Source organism: Chroicocephalus ridibundus, chromosome 1 (assembly GCF_963924245.1).
Source record: "Chroicocephalus ridibundus chromosome 1, bChrRid1.1, whole genome shotgun sequence".
NCBI classification, from domain to species: domain Eukaryota; kingdom Metazoa; phylum Chordata; class Aves; order Charadriiformes; family Laridae; genus Chroicocephalus; species Chroicocephalus ridibundus.
Window position 1 is genome coordinate 62,690,475 of NC_086284.1, and position 16,009 is coordinate 62,706,483.

The following is a 16,009-nucleotide window of genomic DNA, read 5'->3' on the forward strand; positions in this document are numbered from 1 at the left end:
CTTCTGAAATCTATTTGTGTAACCTCCAGTTTGTTCTGGTTTCCACTGTTGTCTGTACCTAATAGAACAATGAAAAAAAATGAAGAACTTTGTGATTCTGAGAAAAAGCCTAGTTCTCTTTAGAGGGAAAACCCAAGATGACAGCGCCCACATGGGGGGAAATTGTTGTTCTGTCTCAACCGTTCATTTGTTGCTTATTCTATTTGGTTTCTGTAGAGCTAGTTTGGTTTCATTATACATTAATGCCCTTGAATGCAAACTGGGAAAGACATGCTTCTTCTCCAAATTAGTCACTGTAAGTTAAAATAGACAAGAAGATGGAGCAGACTGAGCCTCATGCTGTAAGACTTTTTCAAGTAATATTAGATTAAGCACAGAACCATTTAATCTGTACAAGAAAATCATTGTCTTCCACAGAAACAGGGGCCTTCCCTTACAGAGACCAAGGAGTGGTGGATTATCAAGAAAGGATTTGTGTATTTAAATTTAGCTAGATTTTAAAAACCCAAAGCAGTGTGTCAAGGCCAAAAAGACTTTATTTTCCTCTGAGGGCAAAGATCACTTCCATCACAAGAACAGTCCCATGCTCTGTCCATGGAGAGCATCCTCCCTTTACCTTCCTGTAAAACCCTTCTTTGGAGGTCTTCGATGACCTAATCGGACAACGGAGCAAAGCAAATAGGAAGGAACTTCCAGAAGAAGTTCCAGCTTTCGGGTAGCATGCCAAAAAGAAAGACAGTGTAAACAAGGAGACATCAAAAAACTTCATTTTCCCCAGCCTGGAAGGGGGAATGAAGAAAAAGGTATTTTCATTCTTGGAAAGAATCTCAGTGCAGTTTGGCCCAAGTTGGCTTAATTGCCATGCCGTGTGAAAGGTCCTGGACATGTTGCATTATTGTGCTACTAACTGAAGAAAAGTTTCCAAGATAGACACCTAATAAATTGAGAGGCATTTCTACTGAAGTCTTTTACTCCTCTATTGCTAAAAAGACGCTACCGGCTTAGAAGATTTGACTCGACTTCCAAATTTACAGAGTGGTTAGAGTAGTTTCAGAAAACCCAGCTCTTTGTAACAAGTCCACATGCTGGACACAGCCCCTCACTGTGCTTTATTTTAAGGCAACAGAAAACTACGTCCCATCATCAGAGCTTTTCACAATTGACTTTACTGTAGGCATTTAAAACATAATAATCTCTGTTCTTGTTAAATGTAACACCTTTCTTAGTCCCAGATTAAGTAATGATACTTAGGTTTCTTCAGATTTTAAATTCATAAAGGAATAGTTACCTTAAAGGGTTTTCAGGGAATTCATGAAAAGAGGATAATCCGCTGCTTAAATTCAACCTTTTTCATATTTAGCATTAAATGCTAGAGTAAACATACCCTTTTCATCCTCAGAGAAAAGAATCAAGAGATTCCAAGCGCTATAAACCGATTTTCCCTAGAACTATTTAAAAACAAAACAAAATAAAAAACAAACCCAAAACTGCTTTATCACTTCTAATTTTCATTAATACAGGAAAAATACAAACAAATATACTGGAGCATACCATCAGACTATAAGCCAGGCTCTTTTAGTTCACAGACCATGACCAGATTTAGCCTGCCAAAACATTTAAAGCATCAATAATCAGTAAAAATATTTCTTTACTTGTGCTCCTCACGACTATATCAGGGAAGGGAGGGACTGGTGGTTATGTGGGCAGAAGTATGTACCCTTTAATTAAAGGAAGATCAAGAAGCACTTGCAGCAGCAACTCAGATCGATGTCCATATAGCTCAGCAAATAGAAGATGGGTGTGCATTAAAACAACAGGTTACTCGGATGACCGATAGTGTTGACCAGTTTCGTTGTACGTGCTCACACAAAGGAAGGGGTGATCCCTAGTCAGGTCAGTGAGGAGGAAAGCAAGTACAAGTCAGTGAAGTGGAAGAAAAAGGCTTTATTTATAGACAGAGGAAACCTCCTGTCCTTCAGCTCTTCCTTATCCTGGAGCTACATCTTCTTGTCAGAAAGAGGAGAAAGGGAAAATCTGTTGCTTTCCCCAGTAAGACTGAGCCTCCCTTCCTGTCTGTCTGCCCTCCTCAGAAATTCATCAGATTCATTCCTTGCAGACTCGGGTCTCTGCTGCTCATCTGAAAGACTTACTCCGAAGCGGGACACTCTGGTCTCTTTACTCCACCAGCTTTTCAGAGGGTTAACCGAAAGCCCAAGGGAAGCCCCTTTCTAGGTTCTCCTTCCTCAAAGGATGAAGCTGGGATTCATCCCTTCTGCTGACGCTCTGGTACCCCTTTGCCTGGCTGGGTTGGTGTCATATGCTGTCATTAGCCCAGGTGCGTTCCCACACTGGGGCTGGGGGCACAAGTAAATCACCCGACAGGCAGACCTTGCCCTAACTTTCCTTAGTGGAGGTGAAAGGGGTTTTCTGATCCTCTTTGGCTGTGCTCATACTGCTAAATAAAATAACTGCTAGACCCCTGGTCACCCACACTTGTTCCTTAACTCCTAGGCAATTTTGGAGTACTTCAGCCAGCTTTCTCCAAGCCAAATCTGCTGGGGAGGGTGGTAACTGTAAGTAATGTGGACATGAGCCAGCCAGAGCCATTTGGACTTGGATGAATCCCTGGCCCTTTTTAATTAAGCAACATAAATTCACTCTTAGGTTCCTGAACAACTAGGAGGAGTTTAAGGTGGGGGAAGGATATCAATGCTAAACTGAAGGTGGACAGTTCTTACTCACAATTCTTACTTGCCATCTGTTAATGAGAAGACGAGACTGGATCTCCCTTTGAAGTTACTTTAACATCTCCAGTATAAGCTTCTTGATGCAGATTTATGGTGATCTACCAGGTCTGAACGTCACCTAACATTCTTGGCCTGTTTGACTGTGGACTTAATAAGCCCCTGGAAGAAAAAGGCAAATTAATATTGAACCTATACTATCCTCCTTCATGGTGCCTAATGCTTGTAAGCGTGCAGAAATGCTTTTGAAACTTCCTGATAGAGACAAAAGCTATTTAAGTGCTTCCAGTGTCGGATACCTCTATAGTTTATACCACCCAGTGCATGGTTTCTGATACAAAGATTTACAAAGTTTAAGATCCACAGAAGCACGTACGCTGCACGTGTTGTAAATCAATTTGGGGGGAGAGGGGGAATAATAGATTTTGTCTCACCAGCAGTTACTGTGGCAACTGACTGTTCCAGCACAGCTTGAGGGCCACCCCCATGAGTAGACTCGTGTGCCACCTCTCCTGCAGGTGTTAGCCCAGGCAGCTGGAGCACAGGTAGGACTCCACATGCCCACGCAGGTCCAAAACGGCAAGGGTGGCCAGGCGTGCTCACGCAGAGGGCTTGCAGACCATCCGTGCGACAGCAGGCAGGCAGGCAGGAGGCACGGGACACTCAGCCTAAGGTCACCGTGGAGGCCACTCCTTCAGAGCTGTGCAATGACAGCTGGTAGGCTCACAAGAGTGTGGGAACACCTTCACTTATAAAGGTGAAGCAACATTTACAAGGATATCTCACCTTTAGCAAGATAGCTATAAATGGAATAAATTGAGAGAGGCTAGACTCTCAAATGTAACTCTCTTAGATGTCCTTGGGAAAGATACACTTCTAGAAATAGATGTTTTCCATGAAAATGTCCTTAAATTTCAGATCTATTTGCTCTTCAATTGATAAGTAGCTTAAACAATTTCTAAATTCTGCTTGCCTGTGGGACTCTCTATCACTAACCTTTCTAAATGACTACAGATTCCTTTAATCCCTTTATTATTTACTTTATAATTTCTTTTGTCATTCTGGTTTTTCATCTCCCTCTGAGAATAAGTGGGAGAGAGAGCATCCCACACTATTCATGTATCATCCACACAGCGCTTGAAAAAAATCTCACCTAATGTACTAACATCACATTCTGACTTACTTTTGTTCAAACTTCATCAAGTTCCACCCCCAAATTCTTAACCTACATATATGACTACAAGTGCTTAGTATTTATCTTTTCCTCACCTTTCATCTTAAATCTATTAGCTGGCATTTTTTTTGGCAGCCAGCTTAGACCATAGTCACTCCAGCCTGCCACTGAAAGCCAAGGAAAACGGGCCTCAACAAATATAATGAACCCTCATGTTGATGTTTCTCTTGATATTTTATTAAAACGTTTTAACCTAGACTGCACAACTTACAGCTTACTTCTGTGTTGGTTATAAGGTCCTAAACTGCTGCCTGCGCTTTCATCGTGATGGCAGCTGGCGCAACTGGAATAAAATCATTCTCACCCAGCATCTAAGGGGCCAAGAAACTAAGCAGCCATATAGTTAAACTACCATGATATTCACCTGTATATCCCTAGGTTCAGTTCTTTTTTTCTCATTGTGCTTAAAGACTGGTTTTTCAATCGGCAGCACCATATTTACTTAGGTACCTTGAGGAACCCCTTAGACTGTTGTTTTCCTCAGTGGTGTATGGCAATGGTCAAAATCAACACGCGTGATGCTGAAGTACTAAGAAAGCCAATGTCTTCTAAGATACACTTTCACTGAAAGCCTTCAGGTGAGGAGAGAATATCTTCCGTGGCACACAAATCACAGGACTCATCTCCACTTCATGTCAGTAATGCCCCAGATACATCACCTCTTATAAACTGCAAAGATGAACTGAAATGAGGAAAGATACTAGAACACAAAATCACAATGACTGCATTCCCACTACCTTGGCGCACATTTCTCCTACCATGAGTAAACTCTTTGATTTTACACAGATATGTATTACCTAAGAAACTACAACAACTCTGGTTTTTTTCTCTTACACTTTTACAACTCCATGAACATCGTCAGGGTTTAAACTCCAGTTCTAAAACAAAACAAGGCCTCCTTCAAAAAATATGAGTCTTCAATACAAACACTACATTATGACATATTTGCTGTAAAATAATCCCGTACTGCTTTTAGGTGTCCTGTTCCATGGAAGAAGAGTCCATGCTACAAGTTTCAAAGGCAAGGCAATTCATCTTTGACACGTTTCAAAACTTTGTGCAGGTAGGCAGAGCCCAACAGTTCAGAACACGGGGAGTAATGACACCCACAGTCACTGGTTTTGCCACAAATGTCCCTGGTCAGCGGGAACCCCAGAGCGTGTTGCACTGAAGTGGCATGTTATAATCCTCTCATGCACTAATGTCGCAAAACCAGACTATCAACAATGAACTCAATCAAAGGTGAAGAAGGTGAATAAAAGGCAAGCGAGATCCAGGCACCAAGTTTGCTCTGTCTGTACCCTGCAGAAGGTATGGACATATGTGGAATGCCCTGCATCCACACAGGTCTTGCAGTTCTCTGGGAACTCTTCAGCAGGGTACCACAAGTTTCAAGGAGGCACGCAGCACTCATGGCAGCCAGCAAAGCCAGGACCTGGCACCGATCCCCTACCACGTCAAGTAAGAATTGCTCAGCTTTATTATCCAGAAAACTTTCCTGGAAGTTGAGTTGTCCTGCTTTAACAGCAGAATCCCACATAAAGCATTTTATCCTCAAGCGAGTATTATCCTCAAACAATCCTCAAAAAAATGAAAAGGATAACATTTGTTCTTAGGTCTTCCGAATCATCTTGCTGATTTTGCTGTCTTTTCCTAATCAATCACAGGTGCTTTACTGCCTCTACATTTACGTACTTCTGTTACTGTTCTGCTACTGTAAATTAGCAGAAAGTGGGAAACCCATCATTCATACAGCTCATTCCCAATAAAACAAAGGAGAGTCCATCAGCTTACCCTTCATCCATCATAAATATCTGTTACATCAGTAATAACCTGTACAGTCATTCTGCTCACTGCCACTAGCTAATTATTCAAAGTGGTGCTGGAGACAACTTAAAAATATCTGAAAGAAATATAATTAAGGGCTAATTTTCCTGAGATACCCTAACTCAAAGTAAAAAGGTGAGACACCTGCACAAGCAGCAGGTGAAAGAATGGAAAGAGGTGTGAAAGGCTGTAACAGAGGTGACAGTGTTTGGGACGGGTCAAGGTCATAATCACAGAGATAAAACAGGTCTGAGTAAAGCCAGGAGACTGGCAAATGTCTTTGTAAATAAGTATCCTTATTTTTTGAGGCAGAAAGTCTCCTTCACATGGGGACAAACATGAAAAAAAAAAACATTTATACTGGCAAGGGGCTAGGAGGAAATCTCTGGGGGACACAGGCTTTACAAATTTTAATCCACCTGTCAATGACATTTAAAAACATGGATTTTAGTCAAAGCTGGAAGAGTCCATGCCACAAAATTGCACCTGGGTTTTAGACAGCCTGAAGTTAATTCACATCTGAGATCTTGGGTTGATCTCCTAGTGGGATAATCTGCCTAAATCACGTTTATGTTCAGCTTCTCGGGGACTATTAGCAGTCTGAGTATCGACTTGCAATTTCTAGTTACAAGAAAACCAGAACTGTAAAATGTTTTTTCATATCATAAGCACTATGAATTAATAAGCACTACTATTAATTTAACCTTTATTAAGATATTCCTGATAGGATTCTCTATTTTATAAGATACTGCTGTACTGATGATTTAACCGATTATATTTTTTTTTGGAGCATTTCCCTACTGTATGATTTTTCCTCATCTTTTTCTCTATTTCCCACTATGCCCTGGTAGCTCCTGTTCATCTTGCTCAATGTCAGTAAATGTACCTATATTAGCAATGAAACTACTGGGGAATAGTGGTGCTCCATAATGCACTTCTCTAATGGGAAGCATGAACTGGGAACTGTTTAATCTGGACGTTTTGTTTAAACATAGCAGGACATGCTTAGAAATACATTTACTGAAAGAGTAACAAGTCTGGCAAACTTGCTGTCTTAAAATGAACATTTTTGGCTCAAACCTCATTAAAGGGCAACGAAATTCTTGTCTATTTCCTTTGCTAGCATTGGTGAGAACCAAGAGATTTATATGTAAACAGAAGTCTTTGCTTTTATATGCAAGCTCTCTCTCCTATTCAAACCATTCAACACTGGTATAAAATTATAGGTTTTGGTACACTAGAGTTTAATTCTTTAAAACCTTGTTCAAGGGAACGATATCCCGCTTCTTCCCTCAAGAGAAAGGACTTTGTGAAAACATGCCCTTTGCAGAAGATACTTCCTTATCCCATAGGCCTAGAAAATCTGCAGGAATGAACTCCTTTTACCTGGACGAAAGCAGAGCATGCAAAGGGATGTGTCAGCTGCTGCCTCGTCTTTGTCCTCCAAAGCCAGAGCCATCCTATATCCTCAGCAAAGGCAAGTTATACCGCACTGGAAATGAGATGATAGAAATGCCCAGGATTTTCTGACAGTTCAAGGAAAGAGAAGGCACCGTGAAGGAAGCGCTCTTCACCTTATAGATGGGATACTCACCCCTGAAAAGCTCCCCGTAATTGGTAATCGCAAACACGGAGCAATAATAGCAGCGTTAGCCTCTGTTTTTCAATGGGAGAAGAACCAAGGGGCACCCACTGACAACACAACCCTCTCCACACCCTTTCCACACAGTTCCTGGTTACGTGGAGCTCGCTGCCACGCAGTTTTTGATGCCCAAAATAGAAATGCTGTTTGACAAGTTAACGTGTATAGCTCCCTCAGAAGGTACTACATGCAGTGGCCTGCTTAAAAGCTCTGATTTAAGACAGTCTAGTGACAGATGAAAAGTGAGAGGATCGATTAGGGGAAGAATCAAACCTAGATTTTCCCCATGTCTTACATTTTTCTTACACCACCTAATGCCCAGAGCTGGACACAGGACAAGTTCAAGAGCTAAGGTGTGAGTCCCACATATTCTGTATCCTCACTATGTTCTTATTTTTCCAAATGACAAAGTGGCACAAAAAAAAGCATGGATGACATGATGAATTTACAGAGAACAGCAAAGTCTATTCCCCTATCAGCTCAGTGAAATACAGACCTTTCTGGAATCTCCTTAAAACAAATTTTTCATAGAGGATTACAGCTTGTTTGTATCACTGCCTGAGAGCAAAAGCCAAAACAATTTCAATGGAATTAAAATGTTTAATTTACCTGGGTTCGATTCTACTGTCTGATGGGACCAGGTTAATTCTAGGGGCGCAAAATGATTAAGCCAAGTATTTTTCAAGAGACTACCTTCAGTGTGCAAACGTTAAACTTGTTCAGTGCCATTCCTCATCCTGTTTCCAGTTAGAAGTAAGATAAGCAGGTGTCAGAGTGAAAACACAAAATACAGATGTTAAAATTACACCACCAATTTCTGCCAGCAACTGAGCGTCATTTATTGCCATTTGACCCACACAACCATCCAATATTAACTCTCAAATTATTAAAGTGTTGCTTAAGTTCAACACAGTATATTACCTAGACTACTGCATTGAATTTTACTGCAGAAGGTGCTATTATTCTGACTTGTGCATTGAATTTTACTGCTGATATTATTATTCTGACTTCTCAATGCTGTCTCATCAGCAACTATTTACTTTCCTTGCTGCTATGTAATGTGAGTGCTTCTAACAGAGTATGCTACAGACAGACAAACGTAGCGTTCCGTTTATCCGCTAAAAGCCTTTCACGTAATGATTTTTGAGGTTTTGCCCTCAAAAAGATCCTCTTCAAAGTCAGCACGCTCCTGGTTTGAACAACAGCTTGGTTAGTTTTTCACATGCTATTTACCTTTGCTGCAGGTCATAGCAAAAAGAATACGTCACTTACATACATTTTGCTCGCTGTGAGTTCGGTCCATCGTGGTGCCAACCATCAGTGCCCTTTGCAATTATAATTTTCAGTACTTTTGAGTGGCTCAGAACCTCTGAGGATTCACCTCGAGAACACGGTAAGTAACTTTTTAATAGCCAATCTGAAGACGAATATACTCCTTTGAGCACCTTATCACGTGGTATCCAATAAAAATATTTTCTTCCCAGTTGCTTTGCTTGTTCTGACAATAGAAACACACTCTATGCAAGAAGCAGGCTCTTTTTAAACTAAACATGGCCCCAGTCCTGCAAAGTTTATTTCTAGGTACACAGTTTTTCCACCGCATACACTGTTTTTGTACAGTGGCAAGAAGCTCTCAGGTACGTTAATTGTACATCAAGCCTTGTGCTACACCACAGCAATTTTGTTTTTCACAACCAAGATTGCAAAATTTTATGATCATTTTGCTACTCGGTAAGTTGTTCGGTAAACTAGTAATGTCTTTGAAAAGCTATCATTCGCTGAAACGCGGAAAGCAAACCAAAGGACCAACAGCACACTTGTGCAATGTTCAGACATTGTCTGCAATTTTTAACAAGCAGAAAAGCAAGGCATAGGGAAGTGACAGCGTGTCCAAAATCACAAAAGCCATCTGAAACAGAATTAGGTATCAAAAAAAATCACTGCTCCCAAAATAACAAGATCATCCTCGACTGAATGAAACCTGCTCCGGTAGGACTCAGGGCTCGCAGGCACTTCTGGCAAATGTCTGTAAATATTCAGCAGAGTTTAATGTGCACACAACCGCTTCTTTTCTCCAACCACGTTCTAGACTCACGCCGTTTCATCCTACATGTTGAGTGACTACACAGAAACCTCAGTAGTGACCCCACCAACTATGAAATACCATCCCAGAGTCCGTCTAATGCCCCCCTTCCTATCTCTTTAGTTTTACGAAGTCGTCTTGAAAAACTGGTTTCCAGTTTCAAACAACTCTGTCCTCTCCAGGCTGTATTTTTACAGGCATCTCCCGGACAGAAAATCTTTGCAAGGGGACAAATTCTGAATGTATAAATCACTCCTTATCTAAATTTGAAGTCAATTGGAATTATAGCTCAAAATTAATATACTTAACATAATCGAAGCAGGTAAGTAGAGTAAACACCAAACTCAAACAAAAACTGCATACACATAAATATTTAAACCAATGACATCTGTAAATACATTTTTCATATTTTCCCTCAGCCTAAGTCATCCTTTGTATATTTGAATTAATTTATAAATGGCCTATCATTAGCAGACGTTGAACTAGGTGCAAGCATTTTATCACAGTAGAGAGATGCATGAGCAGGCATAAATTTCACCCCTTAACAAGTAGAATATGCAATTTAATTGGATCAAGAATAATTAAATTTGTACAAATTCAGAAAATGCATTCCACAGAGGACAAAACTTCAGTAGGTGAGATACATGTAAATGGGCAATTTTACATCTGAGCGAGAGAAACACACCACGCCTTTATTAGCAGCGTAGGAATTAGGGTATTCAGGCAGTCAGAGCTGCTTTTCAGACCTACATGAAAGAAACTTCAAGGACCTGATCCCGCAGCTCTTACTGAGGCAAAATACCCTTTGTCTTTCGGTGGGAGGTTTGTTTTCTATGAGTAAGGAAGGCAGCGGGGGGGGGCAATTTACTTAAAAATTCAAATAAAGACACACACTCTATATTTTATGAGCAGGAACCAAGCTTCCGCTTCAAACACATCCTCACATAGAAACTTTTTCAAAATTATAAGCAACCACGAAGGAACAGTCTTGCCTGTTTTACAGAGAAGGAGTTTAACAAGGGACTCCTCAGAGATCCCAGGTCAGCCACAGCCGTTCTTCTTTTTAAGTAAGTTTTGTGTTTGAGATTGATATGGGGTTGATACTAACAAAACCCAAATTCCTCTATCAGCAGCATATTCATAGTAATGCCAATTTCCATCTACTCTCCTGTCAACACCCCTGACTCAGTTGGAGAGATGCCTCTCCTTGGAGGTAAATGGAGAGGAAACCTGATCCATCCTCTGTCTGCTGGGCTACCACCAGGAGTGAAACGTGATACAGGGGGCATCTAGTACTCCAGCCAACTAACTCAGCTCCCACGGGCACCCTAACAGCTGTCATCTCTTCACTTGTTGCATTTGCTTCAAAAAACACCCAGAGATACTCTCCTTCCCCATTTCCCCTCAAGCCCCAAATCCTCCCCATGACTTGGCCATGCCCTAACTGAACGTAGGAAGGCGAAGCCACCGGCATCTTACCATTACAAGCCCTGGCTCAGTCCTTATGGTCTCAAGCAATTTTTAATTCTTTGTGAGAAAAAAGTCTCTTTTGTCTCACACTTTGCAAAGTCCTCTCCATGTGTATGACAAGCTGGATGGGCAGATTTAGATGGGAATAATTACAACAGCAAGTGAGGCCGAGGGAGCCTAACACATTGCAAGTATTTTCTTGCTGGAGAGGACGCTGCAGATATGTGGGGCTTCATTACTTTCTGTACTGTTGTACTCAGAAAAAGTTAAAAAACATAAATCAGTCAGTGCAAGCAAAGCCATATCTATTGATTCTCAAAGTTTTTCTGTTTATGAAGACATGTAAAGATGTAAATAATTGTAGCAATTAAAGGCAGCTACTCTTTCCAGGATCTCAAATTTGGTCATAACAGAACTATGACCAAGTGAAAACCAAAGCCTCCTGATGCCACTGAAAACCAAAGCCTCCTGATGCCACGACCCTGCTAGAGACTTGCACACACCCCACCGGACACCCCATCCCTCCCTGCCCCGCTCGCCCCTCGCTCCAAGAGCTCTGTTTGGTGCCGGTAAACCCGGCAGGGACCCCGGGGAAGGCAGGGGAGCCACGGGAGGAGGACATCGCACAAAGGGGAGGGCTGCAGAGGAAACACAAAGCAGGGAACATCTGGAAATGAGCCACCCAGTCCCGTTTCTGGAAAAGGACCAGCTGTTGAAAGGGACCAAAAAAAATAAACAACAAAAAAAAAGTGCACCAGGCCGAAAATAGCTGAATAAAATGAAATTCCAGCCCGCGTTAGCTGCCTAACCTGCTTCATTTTCCGCACGGCTGGGTCAGCAGCAGCTGCTCGCTCGTGTCGTGCCTTTTGAGCCCAAAAAGCCCAGTCGCTCCTGAAAAGTTTGGCGGGCAAAGGGGACCGGGGAAGGGCCGGAGGCGGCGGGCGGGGGGGGAAGTGGAGCCCCCTGCGCAGCGGAGCTCGGGTTCCTCGGCTCCCGCGGGGGGACCTGCCCGCAGAGGGGGAACCCCACGGCCCGGGGCGCCGGGTGAGACAGGGCATCACGGCACCGGGTCCTTGCTCTCCCGCGGGAGACGCCAGCCCGGATGGATTTGACCTGTCCCCAGAGCAGCAGCGCCTGTGACCGAGCTACCAGCTAATCCTGCCAAGCAGATGGTTAGCCTCACCAGGCAGTTATCCCGCAGTTTAGCGGGGAACGGGATGTCAGGACGGGGGGTGCGGCTCGGCTGGGCTCGGCGTCCCGGCTCCTCCGCCGGGGATCACGTCGGACCGGAGCAGAGCGGCGCAAACTGCGCGGGGCGGGGAGAGAGACCACCGACCCGGCCGGCGGGGAGGCAACAGCAAGGCCCCCACCTCCCTCTTCAGTTCTGCCACCCGTGGCAGCTGGGGGCAGAGACACCCCCCCCCCGGGTTTTTGTCCCCCCAGTTCTCCCCGCTTCCTCAGACCGGCCCCCCCGCTCTCCCCCCCAGGCACCCCCTGGGTCGGTTCAGGCCTCCCCCAGGCAGGGCGGCAGTGGCGGCGGGGGGCAGTGCCACTCCTGCCACCAAACCCCACTTGCCCCATGAAGAGGGGGTAAGTGCGGCAAAGTCCCTGGGGAGGGGGACAGGTGCGCTGCCGTCCCCTGGCACCCCGAGGGACATGTCTGGGCTTCAGGGGCCATCTCCTTACCAGCCTCCCCCCCCACAAGGGAAGGACACTGGCCTTTGGTGGGGGGGTGGGGGGGGTGGGGGTGTTATTATATCCCCCCCGGCCCGAACTGAAAGGTCTAGAAACCACCCCCACCATCCCCAAGCCTTTCCTGCGGAGCATCGCCGCTCGGCCAGAGCACCACGGCGCTGGAGCCGGTGTTCCCCCCACCTCCCCGGGGGGCGGCCGGCGGCGGCAGCGGGCAGGGCAGCGGGCAGGGCAGCGGGCAGGGCAGGCTGAGCCTCGCCGCGGCTCCGCTCTCTCCCTGCGGCCACGGCCCCCGCCTGCGCGGGCCGGGCAGGGGGAGAGGGGGCGTCCCCAGGGGCTGCGGGAAGGCGGCAGGCTGCCCTGCCCCTGCCCGCCCCATCCCGCCCCCCCGGTTTAGAAGTTGCCCCCGGCCGGGGGAAGCGGCTCGCTGCTGCGCCAAGGGGCGAGTGAAGCAAAGGGCACTCTGCGGGAGGCTGAGCGCAGCCTCCGGCGGGGCATTTCGGCCTCTTTGGTATGCTGAGAAGTGGCTGCTGTTTGCTGCAGCGGCAGCGGCGGGGAGGAAAGGGGCGAGACGAGCCGGCAAAGGGGAGCGAGGGGCGGGGGGGAAGGGGGGGAAGAACAATTCTGCCGTGGTGCCCACCTCAACTCTCTGCACCGGGCAGGAGGCGGCACCCCGGCTGTGCCGGGGCGGAGAGGGGTGCGGGCTGCCGGGGCTGCTGCTTGTTGATGTTGGGGTGTCAGAGAGGCAAGGAGAGCCTATGATCTACTACACTGCAGTGCCAGCGTCAGGAGCCTCCTGCTCGGGAGCTGCCACTGCAGGGCAGCCGGCACACACACCACACACACACACACACACACACACACACACGCGGCATCCCTCATCCCTCCCCGCACAGCCCGGGCTCCAGCCGCTCTCGCCTCCCCAGTGCTTGCGGACAACCTGCCGGCCGGGGGGAACGAGCACGGCGCCGGGGGACGGGGGGGGACGACCAGAGCCCGGTGTGAAGGGGGCGGGGAGGGCCGGTATTTCCCCTGAAAAGCTGCCGGCTCCCCCTCCCGCCGAGCATCCCTCCTCGCCCACCTTGCTCGCCCAAGCCGCCGGTTTGGCCGCACGGCCGCCCCGAGCAAGAGGGATGCAACAGCAGCAGCGTGACCCCCCCGGGACCGGGCGGCCCAGAGCACCTGCATTTGCATTCCTTATGTAATGTACTGCAAGTTTCCCCCTCGGAGCCCGGCTGAACCGAAGCGCATGATGCCGGCTGCCAGGCAGACATGGAGACGCAGGCGGAGACACCGGCGTGTGCACACAGAGGGGTCATCCCGGCGGGGAGAGCGGCGGAGGGGACGCAGCCACCCCGGCGGTGCTGCTGCCGCTGCCGCTCGGCATTGCCGGCTGAGTTGCCGTCTGGGCACAAGCCCCGAGAAAGTGTCCACCTCCTTTCCTCAACACCCCCCCAACCACAACCACCACCTCCACCTTCCCGGCCTAGAGTCCCGGGGGGTGAGTGATAAGGGGGAGCCCCCAGGCCGGGGGCGGGGGGTTGTCGGGGTTCACTTCAGAAAGCCGAGCGAGGCGGATGGGGGGGTGTGTGAAGGGGTGGGGGGGTGACATATTGCAAGCTAATCAGAAAGTGCTGTGCAGGACCTGAGCCCTGGCACACTCGCCCACCGCAGGCAGGGCCGGCTCACGCCAGCCCGGGAGACCCGGGCTCCTCTTCCCAAAACTGACGGGGGGTGTGCACGGGGGGGGTTCGCATAGGGGACGGGAGGGGAGGCGGGGGGGGAGGGGGGGCTCTACCGGCTTCCCCTCAAAAAGGGTAGCGATATAAAAGTTTCCTCCTTGGAAATAGCACATAGAAACTAGGAGATACAGGCTGGGCTAGGGTCGCCTTGGACATCTTTTTTTTTTTCTTTTCCGTCTTGACAGTGGCTGAAGCTAATCCAAACCGCTCCTTGCTTATTCATACACGTATGCACATGCATGTCCGTGCTGGCCTCCTTATATTTCCCCCTTCTCCCCTCAGCAGGATTGCAGATCTACCTCGGCGAGCAACAGACAGGATAGCATAAAAGAAAAACAACGCAGTGCAATGGATTGCTTACCAGTTTGGTTCTTGTTTTTCTTAAGACTCTTGCCACAAAGACACTGCAGCATATGCGATCCTTTGCTGAAAATGTTCCAAAGAAACCACATTGATTTGGGCGAAAAGCAATCCAGCAGCTTATACACCCTGAGAAAGAAGAGATCCTTGTTGTTGCATAATAATAAATTGAGACCAGTTCTCCTGAAGAGGGGCACCAGTTTTATCATAGAAAAAATGATTATATTCCGATCTTCTCCCAGTTTTTTTTCCTCACGTGGTGTATTTCTTTGAGACTTTTCAAGGGATGCTTTTTTTTCAGCCAGGCTGAACGGTTATTCCCCCTAGATCAACACTGGATTATAACCAAAAGCGTGGAGAGGAAAGAAAAGAAATCCCTTTTTTTTTTGGTTTCAGCACGAAGCCAAACGAAAAGTAAGGTAGCGAAATCCCAGCCGAGGCCAAAACCTCATCAGAGACACCGGCAGAACGCGGAAGAAAGATCCCCCGAGAGAACACCATAGCCTGGCACTTGACTGCTCTAGGAGGATGGGTGGATCTGCAGAACAAAAGCCACGGCAGGATCCATCCTACTGAACGACTGCCATTGTGCAGCCCGGCGGGCGGGATGAGCGCAACACCGGAGACCCGCCGAAGCCCGGCTTGGAGGGCGCAGAGAACGGCTGCCGGCCGCGGGCGCCGACCCCGCCCGCAGCCCCCCGGCGATGTCCCCGCAGTCCCCGCCGCCGTCGCCGCCGCCCCGCGACGCCGCCCGCCCTCCTCGCCCGCCCGGGCCGTTCTCCTGCCGGCCCCGGCTGCCGCCGCTGCGCCCCGCACCGCCGCGCAGGAGAGGCAGCAGCACCCCCGCACCGCACCGCGCCGCGCCGCGCCGCGCCGCCCGCCGCAGCCTCGGCGCCCAGTCGCCGGGCGGGCGCCGGGGGAGGAGGACGGGGGGGGGGCGGGAAGGAGGAGCCGCCGAGCCCCCGCCGGCACCCACCGCCGTCACGTACCCACGTGTGGCACCGGCACCGGCACGGCCCGCAGGCCGCTGAGCACGGACACCCCCCCCCAGCCCCCCACCCCCCCACCCCGGTGTGAAGTGTCCTGTCCCCCTGGAATTTGGCCCGCCCCCCGAGGCTGGTTTTTGGCCATCTCCGTAGTGCCGTGTCTCTGGGTAGGAATGGCCAAGGCAGCCACCGGCCGCGTAAATCAAGCTGGGAAAACGGTGTTTCTGGA

At 47.9% G+C, this 16,009-nt stretch overlaps 1 protein-coding gene across 3 annotated transcripts in view; it reads right to left on the reverse strand.

Moving 5' to 3' along the window:
* The window catches only part of FGF14 (fibroblast growth factor 14), a 425,616-nt gene extending 409,977 nt beyond the window's left edge, over window positions 1–15,639 (reverse strand). Inside the window, exon 1 of one of the 3 annotated variants that reach the window (XM_063337140.1) lies at window positions 14,796–15,639. In XM_063337140.1, the coding sequence (XP_063193210.1) occupies window positions 14,796–15,003 (208 nt within the window). In that variant the 5' untranslated portion in view covers window positions 15,004–15,639. The remainder of the gene's footprint in view (window positions 1–14,795) is intronic. The other 2 variants (XM_063337122.1, XM_063337167.1) reach the window with 2 other exon arrangements.
* Window positions 15,640–16,009: the final 370 nt, after the last annotated feature.